General features: G+C 38.0%; 1 protein-coding gene across 12 annotated transcripts in view; it reads left to right on the forward strand.

Annotated features, from left to right (window-relative positions):
• PREX2 (phosphatidylinositol-3,4,5-trisphosphate dependent Rac exchange factor 2) overlaps window positions 1-26,603 on the forward strand; it is a 288,229-nt gene that overhangs the window by 65,837 nt on the left and 195,789 nt on the right. For 9 of the 12 annotated variants that reach the window (XR_012327207.1, XM_073794486.1, XM_073794483.1 and 6 more), the window contains exons 2-6: window positions 11,007-11,078; window positions 12,203-12,325; window positions 14,625-14,729; window positions 19,085-19,186; window positions 22,312-22,473. Coding sequence is in view for 10 of the 12 variants with exons in the window: in XM_073794486.1 (XP_073650587.1) it covers window positions 11,007-11,078; window positions 12,203-12,325; window positions 14,625-14,729; window positions 19,085-19,186; window positions 22,312-22,473 (564 nt within the window). In the remaining 2 variants the exon portion in view is untranslated. Of the gene's footprint in view, window positions 1-6,717; window positions 6,842-11,006; window positions 11,079-12,202; window positions 12,326-14,624; window positions 14,730-19,084; window positions 19,187-22,311; window positions 22,474-26,603 lie in introns of those variants that run through there. The other 3 variants (XM_073794485.1, XM_073794479.1, XM_073794487.1) reach the window with 3 other exon arrangements.

Here is a 26,603-nt window from a genome sequence, read left to right on the forward strand (position 1 = left end):
AAGACTTTCTGTAATGTCGAGGATGTTCTCCTCTGTTCTTAGTTTGCTGAGAGCATTTTTTGTGAATGGCTGTTAGATTTTATCAGATGCATCTTATGCATTTATTGTTATGACCATATGGTTTTTCTTTTTCTTTTTCTTTTTTTTTTTGCAGTACACGGGCCTCTCACTGTTGTGGCCTCTCCCGGGCCTCTCACTGTTGTGGCCTCTCCCGTTGCGGAGCATAGGCTCCGGGCGCGAAGGCTCAGCACCCATGGCTCACAGGCTCAGCCGCTCCGCGCCATGTGGGATCTTCCCAGACCAGGGCATGAACCCGTGTCCCCTGCATCGGCAGGCAGACTCTCAACCACTGTGCCACCAGGGAAGCCCTGGTTTTTACTTTTATACTATTGATGTGATGGATTACATTAGTTGATTTTCAAATGTTGAACCAGCTTTGCATATCTGGGATTATCCCACTTGCCTGTGGTGTACACTTCTTTTTATACATTTTCGGATTTTATTTGTTAATATTTTGTTTAGGATTTTGGAATCTAGTTTGTGAGTGATATTGGTCTGTAGTTTTCCTGTGAAATCTTTCTCTGATTTTGGTATTAGGGATGCTGGCCTCACAGAACAAGTTAGGAAGTATTTCTTCTACTTTAGTCTTCTGAAAGACACTCTAGAGAATTGATATAATTTCTCCCTTAAATGTTTCATAGAATTCACTAGTGGACTCGTTTGGTCTGGTGCTTTCTATTTTGGAAGGTTATTAAATATTGATTCAGCTCCTTTAAATAGATATAGTCCTATTTAAATTGTATTTCTTTTTGTGTGAATTTTGGCAGATCATGTCTGTCAAGGAATTGATCCATTTCACCTAAGTTAGCATTTGTGGTCATAATGTTTTTCATAATATTCCATTATTATCCTTTTTATGTCCATGGGATCTGTGATAATGTTGTATTTTTCATTTGTGATACTAGTAATTTACATCTCTACTCTCTCTCTCTCTCATTAATCTGGCTAGAGGCTTATCAATATTATTTATCTTTGCAAAGAACCAGCTTTTGGTTTTGTTGAGTTTTGCTGTTGATTTGTGTTTTAAGTTTTCCTGATTTCTCCTCTAATTTTTATTATTTTTTCCTTTTGCTGACTTTGGATTTAGTTTGCTCTTCTTTCCTAAGCAAAAGCTTAGATGATTGATTTAATTCTTTCTTCTTTTCTTTTCTTTCTTTCTTTTTTTCCTTTTTGGCTGCATCGCATGGCATGTGGAATTTCCTTGGCCAGGGATTGAACCCATGCTCCCTGCAGTGGAAGCACGGAGTCTTAATCACTGGACCACCAGGGAAGTCCAAATCTTTCTTCTTTTCTAATGTATGCACTCAATGCTATAAATGTCCCTCTAAGCACTTCTTTTGCTGCATCCCACAAATTTTGGTGAGCTATATTTTCATTTTTTTTAGAACGTTTTCATATTTCTCTTGAGACTTCTTATTTGACCTATATGTTATTAAGAAGTGTATTGTTTAATATCCATGCATTTGGGGGTCTTCTATCTATTATTGATTTCTAGTTTAATTAGTTCCATTGTGGTCTGAGCAGATATTTTATGATATCTATTCTTTTAGATTTGTTAGGATGTGTTTTATCCCCCAGAATATGCTCTGTTTTGGTCAATATTCCATGTGAGCTTGAGAAGAATGTATTTTCTGCGTAGTTGGATATAGTTAATTGATGTCCATTATATCCAGCTAATTGATAATGTTGTTGAGTTTAGCTGTGTCTTACTGATTTTCTGCCTGCTGGATATTTTCACTTCTGATAAAAAATTAAGTCCCCAACAATGATAGTGGACTCATCTATTTCTCCTTACAGTTCTATCAGTTTTTGCCTCATGTATTTTGATGCTCTTGTTAGACACATACATGTTAAGGGTTGTTATGTGTTCTTGGAGAATTGACATCTTTTTAATTATCTCTGAGAACTCATCTTGCTTTTGACATCTGCTCTGTCAGAAATTAATATAGCTTCTTCTGCTTTGTTTTGATTAATGTTAGCATAGTATATCTTTTACCATCCCTTTTCTCAATCTGTATGTGTTTTTATATTTACAGTCGGTTTCTTTTAGACAATGTAGAGTTGGGAATTGTTTTTTGATCCACTCTGACAATCTCTTTTAATTGGTGTATCTAGACCCTTGACATTCAGTGTGATTCTTGATATAGTTGGATTAATATCTCCCATATTTTTTACTGTTTTCTATTTATTGCCTTTTTTTTTCTGTTTTTGTCTTCCATTCTTTCTGTGGCTTTAATTGAGCATCTTATTGATTCCATTTTCTCTCTTTTCTTAGTATATCAATTATACTTTTTAAACTTTTCTTGTAGTGGTTGCCTTAGAGTTTGCAATATGCTTTTACAAGTGATTCAAGTACACCTTCAAATAACACTATAACTCTTCATGGGTAGTGCAAGTACCTTATAATAACAAAATATTCCTAATACCTCCTTCTTCTTCCTTGTATCATTGCTGTCATTCATGTCACTTGTACATAAGAATACATAAGCATGTGTATGTATACACACACATATACATACATAATTGAATACATTGTTGCTGTTATTCTTTTCAACAAACTTTTCTCTTTTAGATCAATTTAGAGTAAGAAAAATAAAAGTTTCTATTTTCCCTTCATTTATTGCTTCTCTCTGATTTTTTTTTCTTTTTTTATGTACATCCAAATTTTTGACCCGTATCATTTGCCTTCTGTTTTAATAACATTTACTCTTTCTTGCAAGACAGGTCTACCACTCCATTTTTGTTTATCTGAGAGTTTTTATTTTCCCTTCACTTTTGAAGTATAGTTTCACAGGGTACAGAATTCTAGGTTGGTGATTTTTTTTCTCCCAACACTTTAAATATTTCACTTCATTCTCTTCTTGCTGGCATGGTTTCTGAGGAAAAGTCAAATGTAATTCTTTTCTTTGTTCCTCTGTAAGTAAGGTGTTTTTTTCCTCTGGCTCTTTCAAGATTTTCTTTTAATCTTTGATTTTTTTCAGTTTGAATATATGTCTAATTGTGGGGTTTTGGGGGCATTTGTCTTGTTTGGTATTCTGACCTTCCTGAATCTGTGGTTTGGTATCTGACGTGAATTTGGGGAAATTCTTGGTCATTATTGTTTGAATATTTCTTCTGTTCTCTCATCTCTCTTTTCCTTCTGTTATTCCCATTATGTATATATTATACCATATGTCACTGTGGAGAACTGTGGAGTTTTTGGATATTCTATCCCATTTCTTTCAGTCTTTTTTTTTTTTTCCTTTGCTTTTCAGTTTTGGAGTTTCTATTGCCATGTCCTCAAAGTCAGTGATTCTTTACTCGAGTCTCTAATGAGCCCATCAAAGGCATTCTTCATTTATGTTACAGTTTGAAAAAAATCTCTAGGATTTCTTTTTGATCTTTTCTTAGAATTTCCATCTCTCTGCTTTCATTGTCCATCTGTTCTTGCATGTTGTCTACTTTTTTCAGCAGAACCCTTAGCATATTACTCCTAGTTGTTTGAAATTCCTGGTCTGATAATTCCAACATCTCTGCCATATCTGAGTCTAGTTCTGACGCTTGCTCTGTCTCTTCTATCTGCTTTTTTTGTCTTTTAGTATGCCTTGTAATTTTTGGTTGAGAGCCAGACATGATGTACTATGTGAAAGGAACTCTGGTAAATAGGCCTTTAGTGTGTGGTAAGTAAGATGTGGGGGGATGGGAAGTGTTCTGTAGTCTTATGATTAAGTCTTTTGGTGAGCCTGTGTCCCTGAGCTGTGACCTTCACCAATTTTTCTCAGTAGTCCCCCCTCCTTATATGGAAAAAGTTGGCAAGTGTAAGTGAGGGTTGAGTATTTTTCTTTTCCCATCTGGAAGATTAGAGCAGGCAGGAGTCAGCATTTCTCTTCCCACAGTTCAATTAGGCTCTGCTATAACCCCAATAGTGTAGACTCCCGTGAAATAGTTTCTTCTTGAGCAGGCCTCATTAAGAAGAACAGAATGCTCTGATGTATTTCAAAATGGTTACTTTTCCCCTCCCTCTAGGGGCACAGAAGATTTCACTCTGATATTCACTGTGAGAAACTGGTAAAGCTCCTGGAGGTAAAACTCACAAAAGTGTGAGCCCTCCCCTCCCTCCTTTGACTGTGTCCCCCTGGAGTTTTAATCCTCAGACTTGTCCATACTGAGCCTTCAATAATTTGTCAGTTACAGTTCAGGATCTCCTAACCTGTACTGCTTCTGGCAAACATTTCAGCTCAGGCGTTGGTGATCTGGTAAGTTGTAATTCTGTTTTCACCTGCTTGTGTGTTGATGTTTGCACTAATGGTGCAAAGCAAGGATGTGTAAAGCTGCCAGTGCTTTAGCGTGAGTCAACGCAATGGCACCAAACTGTACTAGTTGTCACTGTATTAGTTGTCACTGTACTAGTTGTCACTGTATACTTCACTGTCACCCACTCGCGTGGGTGGTTGGGAATGCCGGTTGCATTGAAGAATGTTCTGGATAAAGCTGTAAAAATTATTAATTTTATTAAATCTTGACTCTTAAGCACATCTGTTTAATATTCTGTGAGATGAGATGGGAGATATAGCTAGGTACTTTGCTGCATATGCAAGTGTTATGGTTGTCTCCAGGGAAAGACTGGGTGTGATTGTTTGAGTTGCTGTGGAACATCATATTTACTTGAAACAGCAGCTGTGGGATGAACTGTGGTTTCAGATTTGGGGTATTTGGAAGATATTTTCTCAAAAAAGAATGAAGTGAGCCTGTCATTGCAAGAAAAAAACTGGTAGTATTTGCTTATGGTGATAAATTCAAGTGAATTTAGAGTTTGGAAAATTTATGTCTATCACTGTGAGCTTGGCAGCTTCCTTACACTTAAAGACTTTTCTAATGAGTTGGATATACTGAGATTAACTAATGTGATGTGTTTTTTAAATATTGAATAATGAAATGTGTTAATATTTGGAAGATATGCATAACTCTCAGTGAATTACTATTTAAAAATGTACAACATTGAGCTTCTCTGGTGGCTCAGTGGTTGAGAGTCCGCCTGCCGATGCAGGGGACATGGGTTCGTGCCCCAGTCCGGGAAGATCCCACATGCTGCGCAGGGGCTGGGCCCGTGAGCCACGGCCGCTGAGCCTGCGCGTCTGGAGCCTGTGCTCCACAATGGGAGAGGCCACAACAGTGAGAGGCCCACTTACCGCAAAAAAAAAAAAAAAAAAAGGACAACATCAAACATGGTTAAAAGGTCTCTTCAAATTCCAAGATAGGTCAATGGGTTTTAAGGTAACAGAGTATGAAAAGTTCACTGATACAGTTTCGGATTCCACATCATGACTACCTTTAAGAAACTACCACTTATTGAATTTTGTTGTTGTATTAAAGAAGAATATTCACAACTCACTGAAAATGTTATAGCAATGAACATATTTTTCCCTTTTCCAACTATCATTGAAAATACGTTTCCAAACAATATATCACAATGCATTGAAGCATTGAGAAGTCAGCTATTTTCTATTAAGCCAGACGTTAAAGAAATTTGCATTCTTATGAGATAGTACCATACTTCGTACTACAATTTTTTAGGAAAAGATAGCTGTTTTTCATAAAAGTATGTTATATATGTTAACATGTAATGGGTTTATAATTGTTAATTTTAAATAAATTTGTAAATAAATGAATTTTTTGGATAGCAAATATTAAAATTTTCCTTAGTTTTAGTTGCTAACATATTAAATATTGTTAGATAATAATACACATAAATAAAAGCTCTTTGTGGTTCTCCGTAATTTTTAGGAGTGTAAAGGAGTCCTGAGATTAAAATGTTTAAGAACCACTGCCAAGAACAATGCCTGTCATTGAATTTTGTTTAGTGGTTAATAGTTAATATGTATTTAAATTTACAGACCGTAACACCACAATATGCATGTCTAGTACTTTTTTTTATGTTAAATAAAGGAGTCCTACTCAAAAAATTGGGACTCAATGGGTGTTCAGGAAAAAGTGAGATCCAGTGGACTGGAGAATTTATGAAAGATTTGCCAAAAGTATAATAAGGGAACATAAAATGTAACTCGAACAATGAATTGAGCTAGTATTTTCTAGCTTAAAAAATAAACTGTTCCTTGTTCTAAATTCACCTCCATATCTCTGCTCCCTCTCTCAGCAAAACTTTAAAAACTTTTAAACGTTTTCTGTGGTTATAGACTCCATCTTTCTATTTTCCATTTCTCCTTCTATCCATTCATTTGGGAGTGCCACAGTCAAGATCACCAGTGACAGACCTTGTGTTGTCAAGTCACATATCTGTTTGTACCTTACCTGAATTCTCAGCACTGTTAAAGCGATTGACCACTCCTTCTTTCTTGAAGCCCTCTCTCTGTTGGCTTTTGTGACACTATACTCCTGGTTTTGCTCCTTCCTACCTTACTGACTTCTTTAGTTTCTCTTCTTCTGCTTGACCTCTAAATGTTGGAGTGCCCCCAAGGTTATGTCCTGGGGCTTTTTTTTCTTCTCTATCTATATACTTTCTCCAATGAACTGGGGCCAGCTGTCTCTTCTCTCTTCCCTGAGTTATGAACACTTTCCCTGAGTTATGTCTTTGTGCCAGGGACATTCAACTCTCTAACTTCAGCCTTGAACTCCCCTCAGAAACCAGGATCAGTACAGCTACCTCCCTACTTGAGATCTCTACAGTGGTGTCCAGTAGGCATCTCAAATTCAACATGGCCAGGACAAGCTGACCCTCCCACTCCAACAATTACTCCTCATTTCGACTTCTCCATTCCAATGAAATGGCGCCATGATCAACCAGGTATTCAAGGCAAACTCAAATGACAAGCCTTTTTCACTTAATAGGACTTTGTTTTTTTCTCAGGAAGTCAAAACAAAACACTGTCTTCCAAAGAATTTTGATGTCATAATATTGTTTTAAGTTCAAGAGGTAAAAGGAAAATATTTACTCTTATTTTTTCCACGTATTTTCATGAAATGAGTACACTTTTTCCTGCAATAGGGCGGCTCCTCTTAAATCCTTCATATGTAAAATTTATCCATCTCTATTGATATTAAATAGCCACAGTTTCAAGGTGACAGTTGCTGCTAAAATCATTCTGAATGTAGAATATTTATAGGAGTAATAAGGTTTAATCCCTGTGTGATATGAAATTCAGATTGGCATCAGGTATCTAGAATTAAAAGTGCGAACTGTTAAAATCTGTGTGATATTTGAGAGTGATCTGTGTGCCTGACTGATGAAAAGAGTGGAAAGGACAAAAGTGAGTTGAGAAAGATTATCATTTAGTACACTGAAATTATGAGATAAGCAAATGCATTCTGAGAATAAAACTCATCATGGACTTGACTTTTGAGCTGGTAGTGGCCCAGATGGACAGACAAGGCGAAAGGGGATTGCTGTCATCTCCCTATTATATCTGAAAGAGTTTGCTTCCTTCTTTTGATTTCTTGGTAGCAAACTTGTGACATTTTTCGCTTTCTCAAACTTTAATGTATCACATTTAATACATTTTATCAAACTCTTGCTGAGAGGAAAACAACGTGGACCAAATTGAAGAGAAGGTGAGGTGAGCTCTCTGAATGGGAAGAAAGCAGCCCACGACTAGAGTGATATCTGGGAACACACCGTGCAGCATCATCGTCAGGGGAGCGCTGGTTTGCTGAGTGTGTGCTGTGCTAATTACACACCTGCAAGCTGGAGGTCCCTTCCTCCAAAGGTGACCTAGGCTGTCTTACCTGGCTCACCTGTCTCTGCATCTCACGAGCCTTCAGAGATTATCATCACCTGTTTACACAGCCCAGCTTGTGATTTTCATTGTTGGGAGGAGGGTCCTCTGGTGAGGTATCAGGAACCCCAAGTGGCTGAGCGAGAGGGTACTGTACGTAGAGGGAGTATGACCTGGAGTTGAAAGTCAGGGTGAAATAAGTGAACCCGTTTTTCCCATTGAGTCTTACTTATTTGTTTCCCAGTCTGTTTCTTTAGTCTTTGGAAGAATAAACATAAAGATCATCAGACTGTGGTCTCTGGACCAAGTGTATTAGGGAACGTGCTCAAAATGCAGATTTCTGGGTCCTAAACCAATCTGCTGAATCAGGCCTTCTGGGGACAGGGCTGGGGAATCTGCATTTGAAGAAGCTCTCCAAGTCATACACAGTGAAAAGTTTGAGAACCACTGGCATTAAAAGCCATTTTCTGGTACTTATTTTCCATATATTTGTATCAGAATGAAGATGATATAATTCTGATGAAATTCTGAACCAGGGAGAATGGATGAGTACAGAGATAAAACAACATATTAAATCTCATGTGTTTTTGTGACTAGGGTATTAATGCTTCCTTGATTGATAGGAGAAAGATTAAATGCCCCAGTTACCAAAGTCTGAAAGGACTCTGTAGATTCTGGTTGTTAAAGGATGATTCTGAGAACAGGTTGTTTATCTTCAGAGAGGAAGACTTACACATTTTGTAAAAACTGTCAAACAGTTTTCATGATTTTGCCCTCTGGGCAAACTGTCTTAAATCTGCCTTCACTGTTGTATAAAATGAGGCTCTTGGGAAAAATAAATGCTTGGTTAGAAATGCTAAGAAGTTCCAGGTTTTCTTTCCTATGCAGTTAAACAAAAAGTTCCCTATTGTCACGGAGGATTGAAGATAAAAAGTCAGATAAAGATAGAGTTTACTTTATTAGCTTGTGTGTTTCCTTCTACCTCCTAGTTTGATTCATTTTCACTACCTCCTGTCTTCAATTTGTTGGTTTCAGAATGTGACTGAGTTCAGTTTATGAAGATAAGGTTTATACATGTAGAAGTGAAGTTTAAGTTTTGCTTGCATGAGAGGTTATGTTTCCTACGTGGTTAATACGAAATGTAAACTGGGCAACCAAAGCAACCGTGCTGTTTTAAGACTAAACAGAAAGAGCTAAGGAGCATTTTTAGTATAGGTATATGGAAAACTATTCCAGAAAAACAAAACTAAAATTAAAAATTAGACTAACACTAATTAAAATGGGCACTTAAAGTCAGAAAGTTCGAAAATCTCTCTCCATTGCCAATTATACCTAACTTTAGATAATATTTCAAAAGATTGTATCACGTTTCCAATAAAAAAGTTAAGGCGACCTCCAGTACTTTCATATTCATTTTATTTAATTCAGCTGAATTCTTTCATTCATTTGAGGCTGTCAGTACTGATGTGGCTTTGTAGTTATGGAATCTGAAATGTGAACCCATTGAATCAGGAATCAAGATGGTGCTGAAGCTAAAGCTAGGAGTGAGATCTGTGGCCCATTTGTTTTGTTTCCTTTAAATAATATTGTTATTTTTCTTTACAAAAGTTACAACATGCACACAGCCAGATAGTCTGACAGAAAGAAAGTGTACAGAGGTCATCTTCCTATCACCTGGAGGTAGTCACTGTTTGCGTTTTGGTATATGCTACATATTTTTTCTTAGTATGAACGCACACTGACATTACCCACGTGTATATATTATATACATGTGTAATATTCGTATGTACGTATATGTACACACATATACAGTTGTGTGTGTGTATATATATATGTATATATACACGAAAGTGTGTATGCATAGGTATGCACACATCCAGTATGCTGTTTAGTAATTTTTTTTGCCAAACAGTATTTTATAGACATCTGTTGTATACACACATATGTATATATAATTTTCATCCCATTCCATTTATGATTATACTTTTGCACAGTATTCTGTAGTTTGCATGTACCATCATATATGAAATGATCCCATTAATTATGGGCATTTAGGTGGTTTCCACTTTTGTAATCAATACACTGAAACCCCTTGTCTGAATATTTTCTTAGGATAAATTCCCAGAAGTAGAATTACTGGGTTAAAGGGAAGGCCCACTTAAAAATTTGAGATATATTGTAAGTTGTCCTTAAAAGTGTTGTGCCGTTTTATACTGTTATCAGCAATGTCTTGAGGGTGATAATTTTGGAATATTATGCACAATCCTGGGTTTTGTTAATCTTTTAAATCTTTGTAAATATAGCATGTCAAAAATGAACTTTTTTTTTTAATGAAATTCTTACATTAATTTTCATTTGTTTGATGCAGTATCTTGAGATTGCTTCAAGCTTCTGTGTGCCCTGACTTGGCAGGTAGTGGCTGGAGTTCTTAAGACAGACAAGGGAAGGGATGATCTCACGTGGTCACTAGGTAGTTAGTGGACGTTGTCTTGAGGACAACGTCTTGTATTTACTGGATAGAAAGTCTCGTCTTTTTTTCCTTCTAAACTTTCTCTTTTAAGGCTCAGTATAAATAACTCTTTTAATCCTTTTTTTCTTTGCTAAATTAATAGCTTATTTAGTCATGGGCTTAATGGCCATCAGGAAGAGTCCAGATCTTTGAAATACAAATGAACTCATTTGCCTACCATAGGGCTGTGGAGAGCTCAGACCTGTTCCCAGAAATACAAATTCTGGCTTCCTAAAACTTGAATGGGGCAAGAGGGGATGGGAAATTCTTCCATTCCTTCTTGAAGGTCCCTTTCTTTCTCCCTTCCTCCCTCACTTCCTCAATTTCTCTCACTTCTAAAGGGCTCCCTTTAGAATTTCTGGCCCTTTTGTTTGTATTAGAAATCCCATTTGGGGCTAGATTTTGGTCTTTTGTGCTTCACAAGACTTAGAAGTTTAGGAAACATTTGACTCTGTGTGTTTTACCGCAGAACTTTGAGATCTTGGTGGATACGTTTAATTCATATCTACGTGATCCCTTTTGGTCCTGTCCCCAAACTATAAAGGATATTTAATTCCCAGGTAGGAGAAGCAACGCACAAGATTTCTGCCTTATACAACAAAACTGTAACACTCGACAGTTATTGGATTTTTAAACTTTGGTTTCTTATAAAAAACAATTAATTCAGATCAACACTCATTTGATTAGTCCAATGTTGCCTTCATAGTATCTTTTCCTGCTTTCTGCAGGCATTCTTACACCGGATGAACCAGTGCGCTGCGTCGAAACTTGACAAAAATGTAACAGAAGAAACGGTGAAGGTGAGGAGGTGCCCTCGACCCCAGCACAAGGTCCCCTCCGATGAAATGTTACCCGTGGGATGTTGCCTCAGGGCTCGTCAACTTGTCTCCACTTCCGGGATAAGTTCTGTACCAGTCACCAGTCATTGTGTGGCCAGCAATGAGAAAAAGGGAAGCTAGGGTTTGGGAAAAGAAACGGGGGTTATGAGGATGGTGTAGAAGACAGAGAGGAATTTTTGCCAAGACCTTGGAAACGTTTGAAAGGAGGAAAAAGATAACCCCAAGTCCAAGAACCTTCATGTCTCTGGAGGGGAAAGGAGCTGAACCATGTGTGAGGGGATTGCTAGAGGGCCTGGGCGGCAGGATGCGGGTACATGCGGCTTCCAGTCTCTGACCCCTGGAGAGCAAACGATTTGGAGGGTCCATTGGGGCAGAAAACGTCCACACAGTATCTTCAGCTCACAGATGTATAAGCATTTCCTTTTAAACTGTAGGGAAGGAAAATTGTGAAGAGTTTGGGGGAAAAAAGGGGGGGATGGTAAATGAAAATTAATTGTGCTCTAGCCATTATTCATTGAAATTGTATAAATCATCATTGATATTTATTTTGGATGCCAATTTGCTGTTTTATTTTACGGAAAATAATTCCCAAGGATTTTATAGGCACATCTGTTTCCCATTAAATTCAATAGTAACGTTTACATTCTCCTTACCATGGAGTGTTTTAGTTTGGGTGCTTTTGGTTGCAAGCAAAAGACACCTGTTACTCAAAGGGACATGAAGGTACTTTGATTCCCATAGCAGGGACTTCTATGGGCAAAGAAGCCCTTCCCCCAGAGCCTGCCAGCCATTCTGCCCGCGCTGTTTTACCTGCAGTCCGCTGTCCTTAGTTGGGTGGGACAACGACCATGCTTGGGTTCAGTTACTCAGGTTTGTCCTGAGAGCCGGGACTAGGTTCCCGGCTCCCAGAATTGTGTGGGAGGGGAGAGGATGTCCAGACAGAATGGGTGCGCTGCCAGCCAGGGGGTGGGGGGGTGGGAAGGACAGCTCTCCACCGACGTTTTCAACTTGGAGAGAAAATACTCCACTCCCATAGAAGTTTTTAAAAACTTGCTTCACTATTGCACTTACACATTTATTTACAGATGCTGTTCTCAAACATTGAAGATATCCTTGCAGTACATAAAGAATTCTTAAAAGTCGTGGAGGAATGTTTACATCCAGAACCTAATGCTCAGCAAGAAGTGGGAACCTGCTTTCTTCACTTCGTAGGATCAATTTCTGTTTATTTTAAAAGCTTTTCCCCCTAAAATTTCCAGTTTCACTTCTGGCACAGTAGTATGTGGGAATTCAGCATTAGAAGCAAAATCTGACACCAAAAGTTTGGGGTCTTTTAAGGCCAATGAAATCTTCCACTTAGAGCCAGAAAAGGGGAGAGGGCCTCACATCATCCATTTTATTCAGCGAAGAATAAACAGGCTTTTCTTTTTCCGAACGAGTTAGTTTTTTGCATCCTCTGTAGCTTTGAATTCTAATGAATATTCAGGCTGTTTCATAATGAATGGATTTTTATGTTTCCCTCAAACATAGAGCATTTCTCTTTTGAGGCAGAAAATCCTTACTTTTACAATGCTGCGATGAGCCTTTTATTAGTCAAAACATTCCCTTGTTAATCGACTTGTGACTAACCTGGAGGTGAACAGACCTGGTCCCTCTAGGTACACATATGCCTGCATCTGAATTTTTCTCAGAGGCTTGTACTGAACAGTGCCGAAGGAGAACAAGCCAGTACTTGGTTATTTCAAATTATATGTCGTGCTTGTATGATCATTTTCATCCCTTTGCACATGATAGCTGAAATTATTTATGCAATCGATTTGCAAGGTACAAAGCCACCGGTACAGTGAAAATCGTTTTCAGAACTAAAGGGCATTCATACTGACAAAGGAAAAATAATGCTGCTATTTCTACCACTCTGCTGATGCTAATTTTCAGAATACCAATTTGAATCCATTTACTTATCAAAATGCTATGCAATTAGTGTTTTATTTAAAAATGTATAGGAGTATTTTGTCATATAAATCAATTTTCATTTATTTTTGATTTCCAGTCTTTTATAAAGTAATGATATGGAGTTTCTAGATCTATATTTCTGTATGTGGTGAGCAGACTCTGTAAATGTTATTTTTAGAATCAGAAAATAGTCCATAAAAATAATTATATTAAAGGGAGAGACTCCTTGGGTATAGGAAGATCAAGGTTTCGTTGGGCAAAACTATAAACCACGTGTGTTGTATCCACTTAATCCAGACTGTTCCCTTTCATGAAAGAATGCACATCTCCCGCCAGCTGGAGTAGTTGCTATCTCAGTGCCGGGCTGCACATGGGAATCTTGCACCCTGACATCCATTTCCTCAGTAACACACTATGAATCTGTCAGCCATGAATTTAGTTAAACTGTTTCTGAAGTTTGTTTTCTTCTGGTTTATCCCATCTCTTGAAATAAGTAATTCAATACATTTTCTACTGGCTGTATAAAATAGCACTCAGTGTTTCTAAATACACGTCTTTGAAATTTTAGAGGACGCACTTCTGTTCCACTATTCAGTCACTACATTTTCTGTGTCTGCCTCTTTCACTGGGATATATTTACTGGGATATTTGATAGATATTGATCATAGATACTTGGAGAAAATCTTACAGAAGGAAGGGAGCTTTAGGGATCAAGATGGTGTGAAATTTCTCCTTTTATGAAAGAATCCCTTCTGTAGGATCTGTGAAGGTTGTTGATCTTGTTTTTACTTGATCACTTTTAGTTACAGCTCTAATTGTTAGAAAATCTCTATATTAATCCTGAATCTGCCTATCACTGCCCATCATGCCCCTTGCAATTTCCACCCAGTGGTCCTAGTATTGTGTTTTGGAGCTACAAAGAGTTGTAAATCCTTTACAATAAATAGGACAGCTATTTGAAGTAGCTACCATTCCTTTTATATACGAACAAATCTCTGTCTCTGAGATGACCTCTCAGATGGAATATTTTCAGGGTCTGTCATTATCTCAGTCGCTTGTTGCTGACTATTCTCCACTTTGTCAGTGTCCTTCTTAAACACAACTGTCCAGCTTGGTGCATGTGACCTGCAGGGTACTATGTCCTATTGCTCTATGATCTGGCACTTGCCCTCCACCAAAAATACTTTCTTCCCTCTCCCTGCTAGGGAATCATGGATTTATGTCTCTGTATCTTGCCCACATATGACATCTTTTTTAAAGCTGTGTCTGAATCCTCCCAGCAAAGCTAAGTACTCTCTTCTCTGTAATCTGCTACCACGTCGTTCATTTAATTTTTATTGCATACCACATATTGGATTGTAATTAATAGAAGTCTATCTCCTTTCCTAGACCATTCTTCATAGATCAGGGAAAATAAATTAAACATACTTATATATACACATAGTATAGCTCTTGAAACATAGTAAACACTTAATAAAGTTTGTTCATAAAATCACACTTAATATTTCAAAATGGCTAATAAAATAACTAACTTATTCTTACTTGAATTCACAGAAAGACAAGTTTCGTATCTACGACGAATATTGTAGTAATCACGAGAAGGCACAGAAATTGCTTTTTGAACTTAACAAAATAAGAACAATCCGGACATTTCTTTTGGTAAGTATATATTTACATATCACTGTATGCTGTTATTTGTTGATAGCCCCACTGAGAGCCAAGGAATAGCATCCGTGTGGTGTAAAAAGTGCTTGTATGACATCTGTTTTTAACATATCCCTGCTAGGAAGCTAGAGAGTCATTTGAGAAATGTAAGAAGTGAGACTGTAAATCAACTATATTTCTCTGTATATATGCTCTTAAAATCACACACACACACACACACACACACACACACACACACACACACAAATGAAATGAACGAAATGAAAAGAAGTGAGAGTTGGGAGAAGCTTGTTTATGGGGAAACACTGTCATGCCCTCTCCTGGTTGATTATGAGTTGTGAAACCGCAGGTTCTTAGTGAGCGAAGACATTTATGCCAGAGTTCACAGTTGCTTTTATATCCCTCAGCTCCCTAGAGCTTCATTTACTTCTGCTAAGAGAGCTCTAAGTAGGGCAGTGACAGGAAGGAAATGCATCATGGGGATGGTAGAAAAGAATTTTCAAGATTGACTTTTCTCCTACATACATTCCATATTCAGTGTTCGTAAAAAGCGCAAGAATCTGTATTTAATTTCTTCAGGATCGTACAAATAAACGCATAGCGTAGCAGTTTCTTGGACATTGTAATTGCCAGTGAGAACCACACTGTAAATAGAATTCAGTGATATTTAACGAATTGTGGAGTGGAACAGACATCTCCATGATCCAGTTTTAGAGCCTGGATCAGCTCATTTAAAATGAAAAATAAAATGCCCATTTACAGCTCTTTTCCACTCGCACCATTAGCTCCAGGCAATCATTGATCTGCTTTCCATCTCTATAGGTTTGCCTTTGTTGGAGATTTCATGTAAATGGATTTGTACAATATAATCTTTTGATGCCTGGCTTCTTTTACTGAGTAAAATGATTGTGAGGTTCATCCTTGTTGTAGCATGTATCCACATTCTATTCACTTTTATTGCTGAATAATATTCCATTGTATTTTGTTTATCCATTTGCCGGTTTATGAACATTGGGTCAACAATTGACTATGATAATGATGGACCTTGAAGATCCTACATATGAGATGTCATTTCAGAGAGAGAGATTTCTTAGTGAAGTCAGGAAATGTCAAGTTTGGGCAATTCTGAAGAATGCTGTTATGAATATTCATGTACAAGTCTGTGTGTGGACATACATTTTCATTCTCTTGGGTAAATACTAAGAGTAGAATTGCTGGATCAGAGTAAGTTTATGTTTAGTTTTTTTTTTTTTGTAATTGCTCTAGGGACTACAATATGCATCTTAACTTAGGAAGTTTATTTCCCTCAGGTTGGTTATTGTTTTTTGTTGGTTTGTTTTCAGGAACTTGCCTGGATTTAATTTGAGAATCTGTGTCTTTTGTATATGCAGCTGCTGCTATGTCTGCTCAGTTTCTGTTTTATAACTTAGCCTTTCTTTTTAGGGGTCACTCCTCTGACTGGTTAACTTAGTGGTCAGCTGGGGATTTGAAAGAGGTGATCGAACATCATAACCCGTATGATTTGTGGGTCTGCGTGTGAGTGTCGCGGGTGACACATTCACAGACCAGGCAGTTTTCAAGTCAGATCTGGGTTTTTTTCTCCTGGGGCCATCTCAGGTCCTCTCTGCACGTGCATAGTCTGACGTTTGCCCCGGACTGCAATCTCAGGCTAGCAGAAATGTGAACGCTCCCCATTTTTCTTGGGCAGTGTGCTAATTTTATTGACAACACTCCTGGGTGTGGGATTTTTGCCCTCTGCAGTCCCCTCTGGTAGCAGGTTTGCAGGGCCAGGGCTACTGTGACAGGGTTACCATGCAGGATGAGCTGAGGATGGCCCTGGGGCTGGGGGCATGTAGGGGCAGGATGGGAGGAGCCCAGGCAAGAATGCCACCAACTCCCCTGTTCGTACCTGAAGTTCAGCAGTTTTTCATGAATAAACATTTCTCAGTTTGTTGTTTGACTTCGATTGATCACCAGAGCCCTTAAATTGTTGTTTTTTTAAAATTTTGCTCAGTATAACAGTTGTTTTGGAGAAGAGAATTTACTCATCTCTTCTCTCTGCCATGGCCAGAGGAAGTTCCTGTGCCCCTGGACCAACGGGGCTCTCTTTGAACTATCAGAACTTTGCTGTCTTACTGAGGGCACTCTGTTCTCAGCGGAGCTGGCTCTCCACTAAATAAATGTCACAATTCCAGAGTGCTGGTTTTTACAAGATCCTACAGCATAGTCTGGTAGGAAGACCCTGGCTTTTATAGTTCTTGCCTTGGCACTAAGTGGCCACTAATTACCTGGATGACTTGAGGAAATTCATTACATGTCTGATGTCATTTTCCGTACTCATAAAATGGGGATAATAACAATGACCCTTTGAAAAACATTAAGGATTTACATATTTGGGGTGATGATATTATATTTTTGGTTACTTGCATATACTGTCACCTGAGTAAGTTTTTAGGATCAGTGGAATCTCTAGCAGCTTATTTAGGGAACATTCTGTCTGTCTACATAAGGAGAAAGCTGGCTCTCATAAGCCAGTCTAATAAGGACCTACTGTCTAGCACAGGGAACTCTACTCAATACTCTGTAATGACCTATACGGGAAAAGAATCTACAAAAGAGTGGATACATGTATATGTATAACTGATTTCACTTTGCTGTACGGCAGAAACTAAGACAACATTGTAAATTAACTATACTCCAGTAAAAGTGAAAGAAATAAAGTGGCTGTTATGAAGAGAGTTTATAATCTATACAGTACTAATAGACAAGGAAATAAAAGTGGGTTAGACAGTCATGTGTTCCGCAGGGTGCTTCAGCCCAGGGCTAGAAAGAGGGGGTGGCCACATTTATAAGGGGTGCTCACTCATACGGGGACACTGAAACATCACTGGAAATAGAACGGGATGTAGATCGTTGTGTTACATAGGGTTCCTCTGGGGACAGTACCACACAGGTGGAAAGAGTATTTTGATGACCTGATTGCAGTAGGGGTTGAAACCCCCAAAGAGCATGTTTGAATGAGACACTTCTTTGCTGCTGTGTCTTCTAAGGTTTCTGGTGAAGTGAAAGTCATGGTGCTGGTTTTGCCGAGTTGGTTGAACAAATTGGAGCTGAACTCAGTTGCTCAGGGCAGTGGGGGGCTGGTCTGCTTGCATCACTCTTCCTTTTGCTTCCTTTCCCACTCAGCACTCGGTCTCTCCTCTCAAGGAATGTAGGACAGTATTTCAAAAAATAGTGGTATAAAGGTTATAAATTTTCAGTATGATGTTTGAAGAGCTCTTTTCTTCCTTAGTCAAATATTTATTATCAGCTTCCTCTGTGCCAGTCACCCTGATAGGCACTGCAGAAACAGGTTTTGACATAAGTCTCCAGTCTGTTATTTTAGGGAATTCCCTGGCGGTCCAGTAGTCAGGGCTTGGAGCTTTCACTGCCGAGGGCCCGGGTTCGATCCTGGTCAGAGAACTAAGATCCCACAAACCGCGTGGCGTGGCCAAAGAAAAAAAAATCTGTTTCTTAATTAAAAAATTGTTTTTAACATCTTTATTTGAATTTTTTTTGCATTGCTGCTTAAACCACAGAATAAAGACCTGGTGTTTCAGAGGATCAAGCCTGTATTTATCAGAGTCGATTCCCTTGACTATTACTTTCAGTAAATGGAAGCTGCTTCTATTTCATCTCACTGTGATTGCTGATTTTGAGTTTTCTCCTTCCATCTTGGCTCTGTAGAGATCATATCTGACATCCTTCCCTGAGACTGCCTGGCCAGTGTCATTGGTGAGGTATTATAGCTTGAAGTGACTTAGAGATCACTGGATTAAAACAGGCCAGTTGTACAGAGAGGAAAATTAGAATTTTGAAATCCGTCCAAGTTGCATCACTGGCCAGTGGCAGAGCATGGGTAGAACCCAGTTGTCCTCAGTCCTGATCTTCTGCAACACCACATGACCTCCCCCTATAAGCGGGATGTATGTACATATGTGTACATCTATTTATTCATCCGTCAGTACATTCTTTCATCAGTACATCCATCCATCCATTCATCCATCTATCCATTAATTCATTCCTCAATCTCTATTTCTTTTTCCTCAGACCATACTCAGGTGAATATATGTGAATTCATTTTCAAGAGAAAGATTCAAAACACATTTTGGTCGGTAACTAATCTGAAAGGCAAAAGTATTTCCTTTTTCTCCTGTAAACTTTCTTTGTGACTGAATGTGCTTTTCTCAGAGAGAGAAGCTATATAGAGACATGCTTTCACAGGTTTTCAGCAGAAAAGTTTATGATAGAAGAAAGTTTCACCACCTCAGGCTTAAAAATGTACATAATTGTCTTTATTTCCACCCCAGAACTGCATGCTACTTGGAGGACGGAAGAACACAGATGTCCCCCTGGAAGGATACTTAGTAACACCAATACAAAGAATATGCAAGTACCCTCTCCTTTTGAAGGTACTTTATGTGTTTACTTCATTGTTGCATTTCCCTTGTACCTGCATATTTTTGCTGGTGATCTTTAAAAAATTTTTCTTTTAAATAGTGTGACATTCCAAAGAAAAGGCAACTATAGTTATTGGGAAAAATAGCTATTTTGTCAGTAATTTATATAGAGAGTGGGAAGCAAATGTCCTCGGAAAACACTTTTAGTGCTCTTTGCAAAAAATATGCTTGTTTGAGTTTCCTTCAGCGTAAATGCATTCGTTTCAAGATAGGTCCCATTAAGTACATTATGACCAGTTTATATAGCGCTTTGTCTACAGGGTTCCTTATCTTAAGTAAATTTGCTGTTGGTATATTTTTTTTTCATTTCCCCAAACATTGGTGACTTCTTGATACTCATGAAGTTAAGGCCAAGTTACATAATTTCAGAGCCTGGTTTTTAAATCATTATTACAGGGAATGGTGTGGGTCACATGGGATAATAAATGATAGAAAGTGGAAAGACAGTGCTAAGACAACACTGCCTCTGGAAAACAGGAAATGCCTTACGGTCGTAGGTCCATCGCCTCATTACAATGACCAAAAGTTTTATTATGAGAAACATATTATAATATACTAATTACTGCTCATACTGCAAGGGTCTATGAATAGATTAGAACAGCAGTTCTGGAAAGGATGTTTTTTGGAAATGTAGAATCTGACAGTTTGGGGTGGTGGTTGAACATTTGAGTTCTGAGTTCAAATCCTATGCATTCTGCTTACTAGCTGCGTGACTGAGCTCGTCATCTAACCTCTTAAAGTCATGGGCTTTATTTATGAAACAGAAAAGATGATGGTGACATGATGAAATTATAACATATATCTAAAAGAATGTATATATGTATGCATATGTATATCTCTGTGTATACATGTGTATGCATATACATAAAGGAGTACCTCATAATTAATTGAGGTGTTTTATACGCATCATTTAACATAGTATGTACTCCATAAATGTTAGCCATTATTACTCATGTATATTTGATTCTTTTAATATATTATATTAACTACTTCTTAGCTTCTAAATTTAAAAAAACCTCAGAAATGTTATGGACATACTAACTGGTGTTCTTACTGATTTACTTTTTGAGAACTAAATGTTATGAATTTGAACTAAAATGCATTTTTTCACTACAGGTTCTGTCAGTTGCATAAATTAGGTCTCAGTGAAAATTTACTTTGGAAAGAATTTCTTCTTATTAAAAAACAAGTTAAAGTTGCTTGGTTAGCTAATGTAGAGAGAAGCTGGCACGGGGATGTCCCGGTCTGCAGAGCTTTGGCGTGGGAAGATTGGTGTAAATGTAACTCCCATCTTTCTGGGAGTCCCTTCAGACCTCTGACTTGGTAACTCAGATTGCATGCGTTCTCATCACTCCAGTTATTCCTAGCCCTGATTTTGGAATCCCGAGGGTTTGTTTGTTTTAAGAGTCAGAAGGATAGTGATATTAAGAGAAATATATCAAGTTAAGTGGTTGTTCTAAATCAACTCCTTTCTGGTGAAGGATGACCTCAGGTGACCTCACAGATAGGAACATGGACATATCCTTTCTTAGGAAGAAAGAGGTCGATTCAGAGCATCTTCAAGAAGTGGAGGAATGACATCTTTTCCCTTTTTTTGGAAGATTATCTTCACAAAGAAACAGGAGAAAACTACTTGTGTAGTAGATATATTGGTGTTGATGGTTTTCTTTGTTGTACCATTGACTGAAAAATTGAGCTGGTATTCTGGGATGATCTGCAATGGTTTTATTTATTCAGAGAAGAACATTAGGGGATTAGGCTGTGTGTTAAAGAAAAGATACGTTGGTCTTATTTGTGGAACTTGGAATTATTGGGTTGGCCAATCAGCACAAGGTTCATAGCAAGGAACGGACAGATTATTACTAGTCATTTCTCCTGCTGTCTCACATTATCTAAATTCATGTCTCAACTCCAGAGATACCCACCGGGCACATAGACTGCAGGCTGCCTTCGCCACTTCACGTAATTTACAAATAATTCTACACGTGAGAGTCTCTGCAGAAGCCTACGTATCTCCTTTATGGATTTGTGATCCAGCGTAACTATTTAAGCCTGCTCTTGGGAGTGATGTAATGTGCATTCTATTGGTGTTAGTTTTATAGAGTGTGAATATTTCGAATGCAGGGTCAAAGTTTATGGCAGAAATTTCAACAATAACAGACATCAAGAGAGTATAACAACTGCATATTTTCCCACTGTATGTTAAGAATTGAGAAAATTCTTTTAAAGACTTGCCTCAGGATTTCTGTAATTGTTTTAATTACATGATGATAGCAACTGTAGTAAAGAAACAAATGACTAATTAAAAAGTAACGTGGTCACAACTGTCTAGACAGTGGGTGAAAATGTTTAATTTTGTGCTTCTAAACAAGACCTTTTATAAGATTAAAGATTATTCTAGTTCTGATATCCTAAATGGAAAAAAAATAAAAAGAAAATAAAAGCAAAAAGAAAGCTGTTGAAGGGTGTATGGAAGTTCATTCATTGCAGAGAATGAACCTGAGTTGTTGGCAAACACAGCATAAATTCCTCCTTTAATGATGGAGTATTGTGGAATTTATAAATTGTTTATTTTACTAGAGTATAAGACTATTTTAAAAATTTGCTTTATTTATGACATTTTTATAGTTTCTCAAAAAATATTAGAAAATAAGGAACTTAAATTGTTTTTGAAATTACAGGACATATTCATTTAAATATTAACTATTCTTTTAAAGGCTCTAGGAAAATGAAATCAACATATAAAGATGTCCTCCTTTTGGAGCAAAGCTCAAACTTATAAAAAATTGCATGCAGTAGGTGAGGTATTTGACAACTCCAAAGGAGATGCCTAATTTAGTTTTTTGAAAAAACATCATTTTGAGGGAAACATTAAAGTGAATGCAAAGTGTGCCAGGGGGTAACGCTTATTCATTGATTCAGCCTTTTTGTTTTTGATCTTAATTTGGTGGAGTTTGTGATGTCACTTCTGAAATTGGCTCTCACGGACTTTGCGGTTTTCATTTCCTGGTCAGTCTGAACCTGCTGTCCCAGAAAGCTGAAGATCAAAGGGCGGTTTGTTTTTTGTGTATAAACAGGAGTTGCTGAAGCGAACTCCAAGGAAACACAGTGACTATGCAGCAGTGATGGAAGCCCTCCAAGCCATGAAAGCCGTCTGTTCCAACATCAACGAGGCCAAGAGACAGATGGAGAAGCTGGAAGTTTTAGAGGAGTGGCAGTCTCACATTGAAGGCTGGGAGGTACAGTCACTGTACTCAACAATTGAGCTTAAAATAGTTTTGTTATGTCTTCTGCTGTGCGTAGAGTTACTGGCATTGGATGGAACCATAAATGGTCGTTTTCCTAGGTAATGCTAGAGGGCTCTAACTATTTCCGAAAAGTGCTGTCATTATTCTTTTTAAATATCTTTAAAGGGGCAGTTAATTGACTTAACTTCAACCTGAAAGCTTTACGATAGAGCCAATCAAAACTGTGTGTGTTATAAGCTTAAATAGTTCAGTATTTGTGCATCATGACAAATCTTTCTCCTGTCTTAACTTTGGTCAGTAATACATAATCGTAGCCTGAGTCCTGGAGAGAGTAAAGAAGGGGAGTAAGGCTCCAAACCTTTGCTGTGATATCATTATTTTCAGACTCTAAGTTAGGTGTTTGATGATGAATTTCATTTTAAGTCCACTTCATCTCTCTAAATTTGAACTTCTTCATTTCTAACATGAAGGAACTGGCCATGACATGATTTTTAAGGTCCATTCAAGATGAAAAATTTTATGGTTTCATGATTCGCTAAAGAAAGATTTTTTTAAATGACAAAAAAGCAAATGAAGAGTGATATTCAGAATCTGTAATATGTTTTCAGCTATGGTAATTTTGTATCCCAGTTATTTCATGGAGTTGGAGCCCTATCTTACTTTAGCACTACGTAAAGAATAAACTAAAATTCTTTCTTTAAATTGACTTAATTTAGATGATCAAGAGCTTTCAACTAGGATAATTTCTTATGGTTATAAAGTAAGCAATTAAGATAATATTTTTAAAGTGTAAAGAAGATTTAAAATGTCCAACCAAATATTGTATCACACAAATCAAGGGGATTGCTTTTATCTTTAGGGCTGTATAATTGACTGATACATTTCTTATCTTCAGTGTTGGTTTCCATTTAGATATAACCTTACATCCATTCAGATTTGCAAAGAAACCTCAAACATTGACCCCAGGGAATGCTCCTATTTATCCATTCTTTGCCATTAATCTTTTAAAATGCTAACTGACTTAGTTTCTTCCTCATCTATATTCTTTCATTTCAAGTGTTCAGGGTGACCCCTTATTTCAGCATGAATGCTACTTATTTCAATCAATTAAAATGGTTGTGTGTTTTACAGTTGATTCATGATGATAATTCCTTTCCTGGGGGCAGTTGTCCTGCTGGGCTGAGAAAAATAGATGAAAGTTTGCTTTTGCCATTCTGTTGTCACTCAAACATCAGAAGAAGAACCAAACTTGTTTTAAATTGCAGGATTTGTCAGTGACTTCTGCCAGGCCTTTGACCAAAATAAAACTCTTTTAGGTTCTCTAGGGACATGGAATCTGTCATAATTTTGTTTCCTCCTCATGTATCAGTGTATCTTAAAAATTGAGTCTCCTTTAGAAATGGGAGAATCCTTAAAAAGTGTTGCTATTTCTTCCACTGTTCATGGCCAGTTACTCAAAGGAAGAGTGCTCTGTGGTCCATACTATGTCATTTGTAGCCTATAGCGGTGGGTGCTTCAACTTCACCAGCCTTGGTAGGTTTACAGCACTTGGAGTGGGAGAGAAAAATGGAGCCTGGGGACAAAGGAGACCGGTGAGAGGAAATCTGATGTGACCACAGTTCCAGTGGGCACAGGGGAGATAAAATGAAGGTCAGGTTCCAAAAAGAGAGGCAACACAGATTCTACTTGAGTAGGATTTGAAAATGAGTGCATAAGACACAGCCATACAGTGACTTGGGAGTTTTGGGACTTTGAGGGGATGCAGCTTGGAGCAGGGTCCAGCCAGTTGATTGGAAACTTGTGATAAGAACCTGATTTCACATCTCAGTCCACCACCTTGGAGAGATGGGGGAAAGCTGTTATAGTACTCAGGCCTGGTCCCTTCTGGGAAGTTTAGGAGGATCTGCTATCTGGTAAGACTCCAGAAGCACACGAATCAAAGGGAGGGATGCGGCCATGTAGGATGAATTCAGGCCCTGGAAGGGAGTGGGAATGGTTAGGGCTTTCTGTGAATCGCTAACAGGGATTAGTGCTCAGCTTACAGGCAGCTTTATGTATGTTCAGAGTGACTCTCGTGAGGTTAAGACAAGGCCAAGACAAATGTCTGATGGCATGCCAGTCACAGAACAGAGAGTTCCTTCAAGAGTTTTGGAGGTGAGCAGCCTTGAGCGAATGTTGGGTAACAGCTCTCTAACTCCTTGCAGGAGCACCTGCGGACGTTTTAGGACTATCTTAGAGTTGACACTCTTGCTCCAGTAACTAAAATTCTCTTGAATGGGGATCTGAGTCTGATACACCATGACTTTGCATTATTTCCACTTTCGGTGGATGATTATTTCAAGTATGTCACTTAATTATCTAGGGTCTTATTTCCCCATTCATCAAATGAAGGGGAGTAAAATCTCTCCGGTAACTTGCCTCTCTGGTATTTTGTGCTGCTAAATTATCATTACATTCCTTTTATATTGAATTTAAGTAAACAAGCAATTGAAATTTATTGTTCTTAAATCATATGATATAATGAAAAAAGCCTGGCTTTTGTGCAGGTTTGGTGTCCAGTCTGGATCCCTTAGTATGGGGATGAAGCACCAGATCTCTTCGACGTACAGTTTGGGTTATTACAGGGGTCAATGAAATAAATGAAAGTGCTTTGAACACTGTAAAACGCTCTGCAGATAACAGGTAGTATTTTAAAGCTGTGGTTCAGCCGTTAGATTTTACCCTTGAGAAATCCCCTCTATCTGTCTAATTTATGCACCTAACTACTGAAAAGGTTATGTTACTTAAGGTTATATGGTCCCAAGCAACAGAAACTAAAAGGAAAGTTAATTTAAAAGATATTGAGTAGCTCATGGAATCAATAGAAAAGCTACCCTCTCAGACTCGAAAGGGTATCTAGGCAGTTGAAGCTCTTTGGTGGTCTTATCAGTGCCCTAGCTAAGACGAATAGGCGCTAGTCATTTTCTCCATCCTTATATTACTGCATTCAGGATCAAAATCCGAGATTCCACCAATCTTGCATGGGTAAATTTGCTCAGGGAAGGGCAGGGGCCCTTGATTGTCCATCAACCAATTTCCTTTTGGGGAAAGGCTGATCCTCCATTGTAGGCAATCCTGGTGAGTCTCTTTGAAAAGTTTGCTGAAGTATTGGGTTGGCCAAAGGGTTCATTCGGGTTTCCCCATAAGGTGTTACGGAAAAAGCCGCACTAACTTTTTGGCCAACCCAGTACTATAATCCCCACTACACAGCTTTTTAAAATGAGGGCTATATAACTTAACCAAGTTCTTACAACTAACAGAGAGCAGAGTTTAATTTGAAAATAGGCAGACTGATTCTAAAGTTTCTATTCCTCATCACCGTGTGATATTCTATCCACTCAGGTACAAGTTTAGCACATTCTTTACATGAAGCTGGTTTTGCTGCTTGCCCTTTAAATAGTGAGTTGATAGTAGAAATTAGGCTTGCGGTCAGCGTTTACATAGTGACTGTACCGCAGAAGATCTGTAGTTTACATGGTCATATTTGAAGTTCTGCTTTTGATTAGTATTATGTATTATATCTCAGTCATATATCTTATCCAACATTTAAAACATTCCACCACATATTCTACTGAAGGTGATTGTAGGGCGGTGATCCGTGTTCTTGGAAAGAAGTTTGTTAGCTGTTTATTCAGAGTGACTGATTCATTTCTTAGAACAGGACCATGCTCATTCTTAGTCTGCTTTTGGGTTGGTCGATAGTATTGTCATGATAACTAATTCTTTGGCGTCATGCTGAACGTTGATAAGGGAGTATCCGTAAACATTATGTCCTTTAGTTCTTCAGCATTATGTCCTTGATAGGCCTGTTTGGAACTGATCGCTCAAATCTGGGAAAAAATCACAATAAAAGAGTGGGAATTACTAATAGGTGAAGGTGTTGGAAGACATAAGATCAGGATAATTTTTGTGTTTTAGGAAGTAAAAAGAAACAGAATTGAAATTTGACGCCTCTTGATTACCTTTTTACGTGGAGAAATACAGTGCTACAAGACCATTTTAAAATCATTGTTGGTTTTGGAATCTCTTTGCTGCTTACATTTGATTCAGTTTGTGTCTGACAGTGTATTGACCTCTTGTTA

This window comes from Tursiops truncatus, chromosome 17 (genome assembly GCF_011762595.2).
Source record: "Tursiops truncatus isolate mTurTru1 chromosome 17, mTurTru1.mat.Y, whole genome shotgun sequence".
NCBI classification, from domain to species: Eukaryota; Metazoa; Chordata; class Mammalia; order Artiodactyla; family Delphinidae; genus Tursiops; species Tursiops truncatus.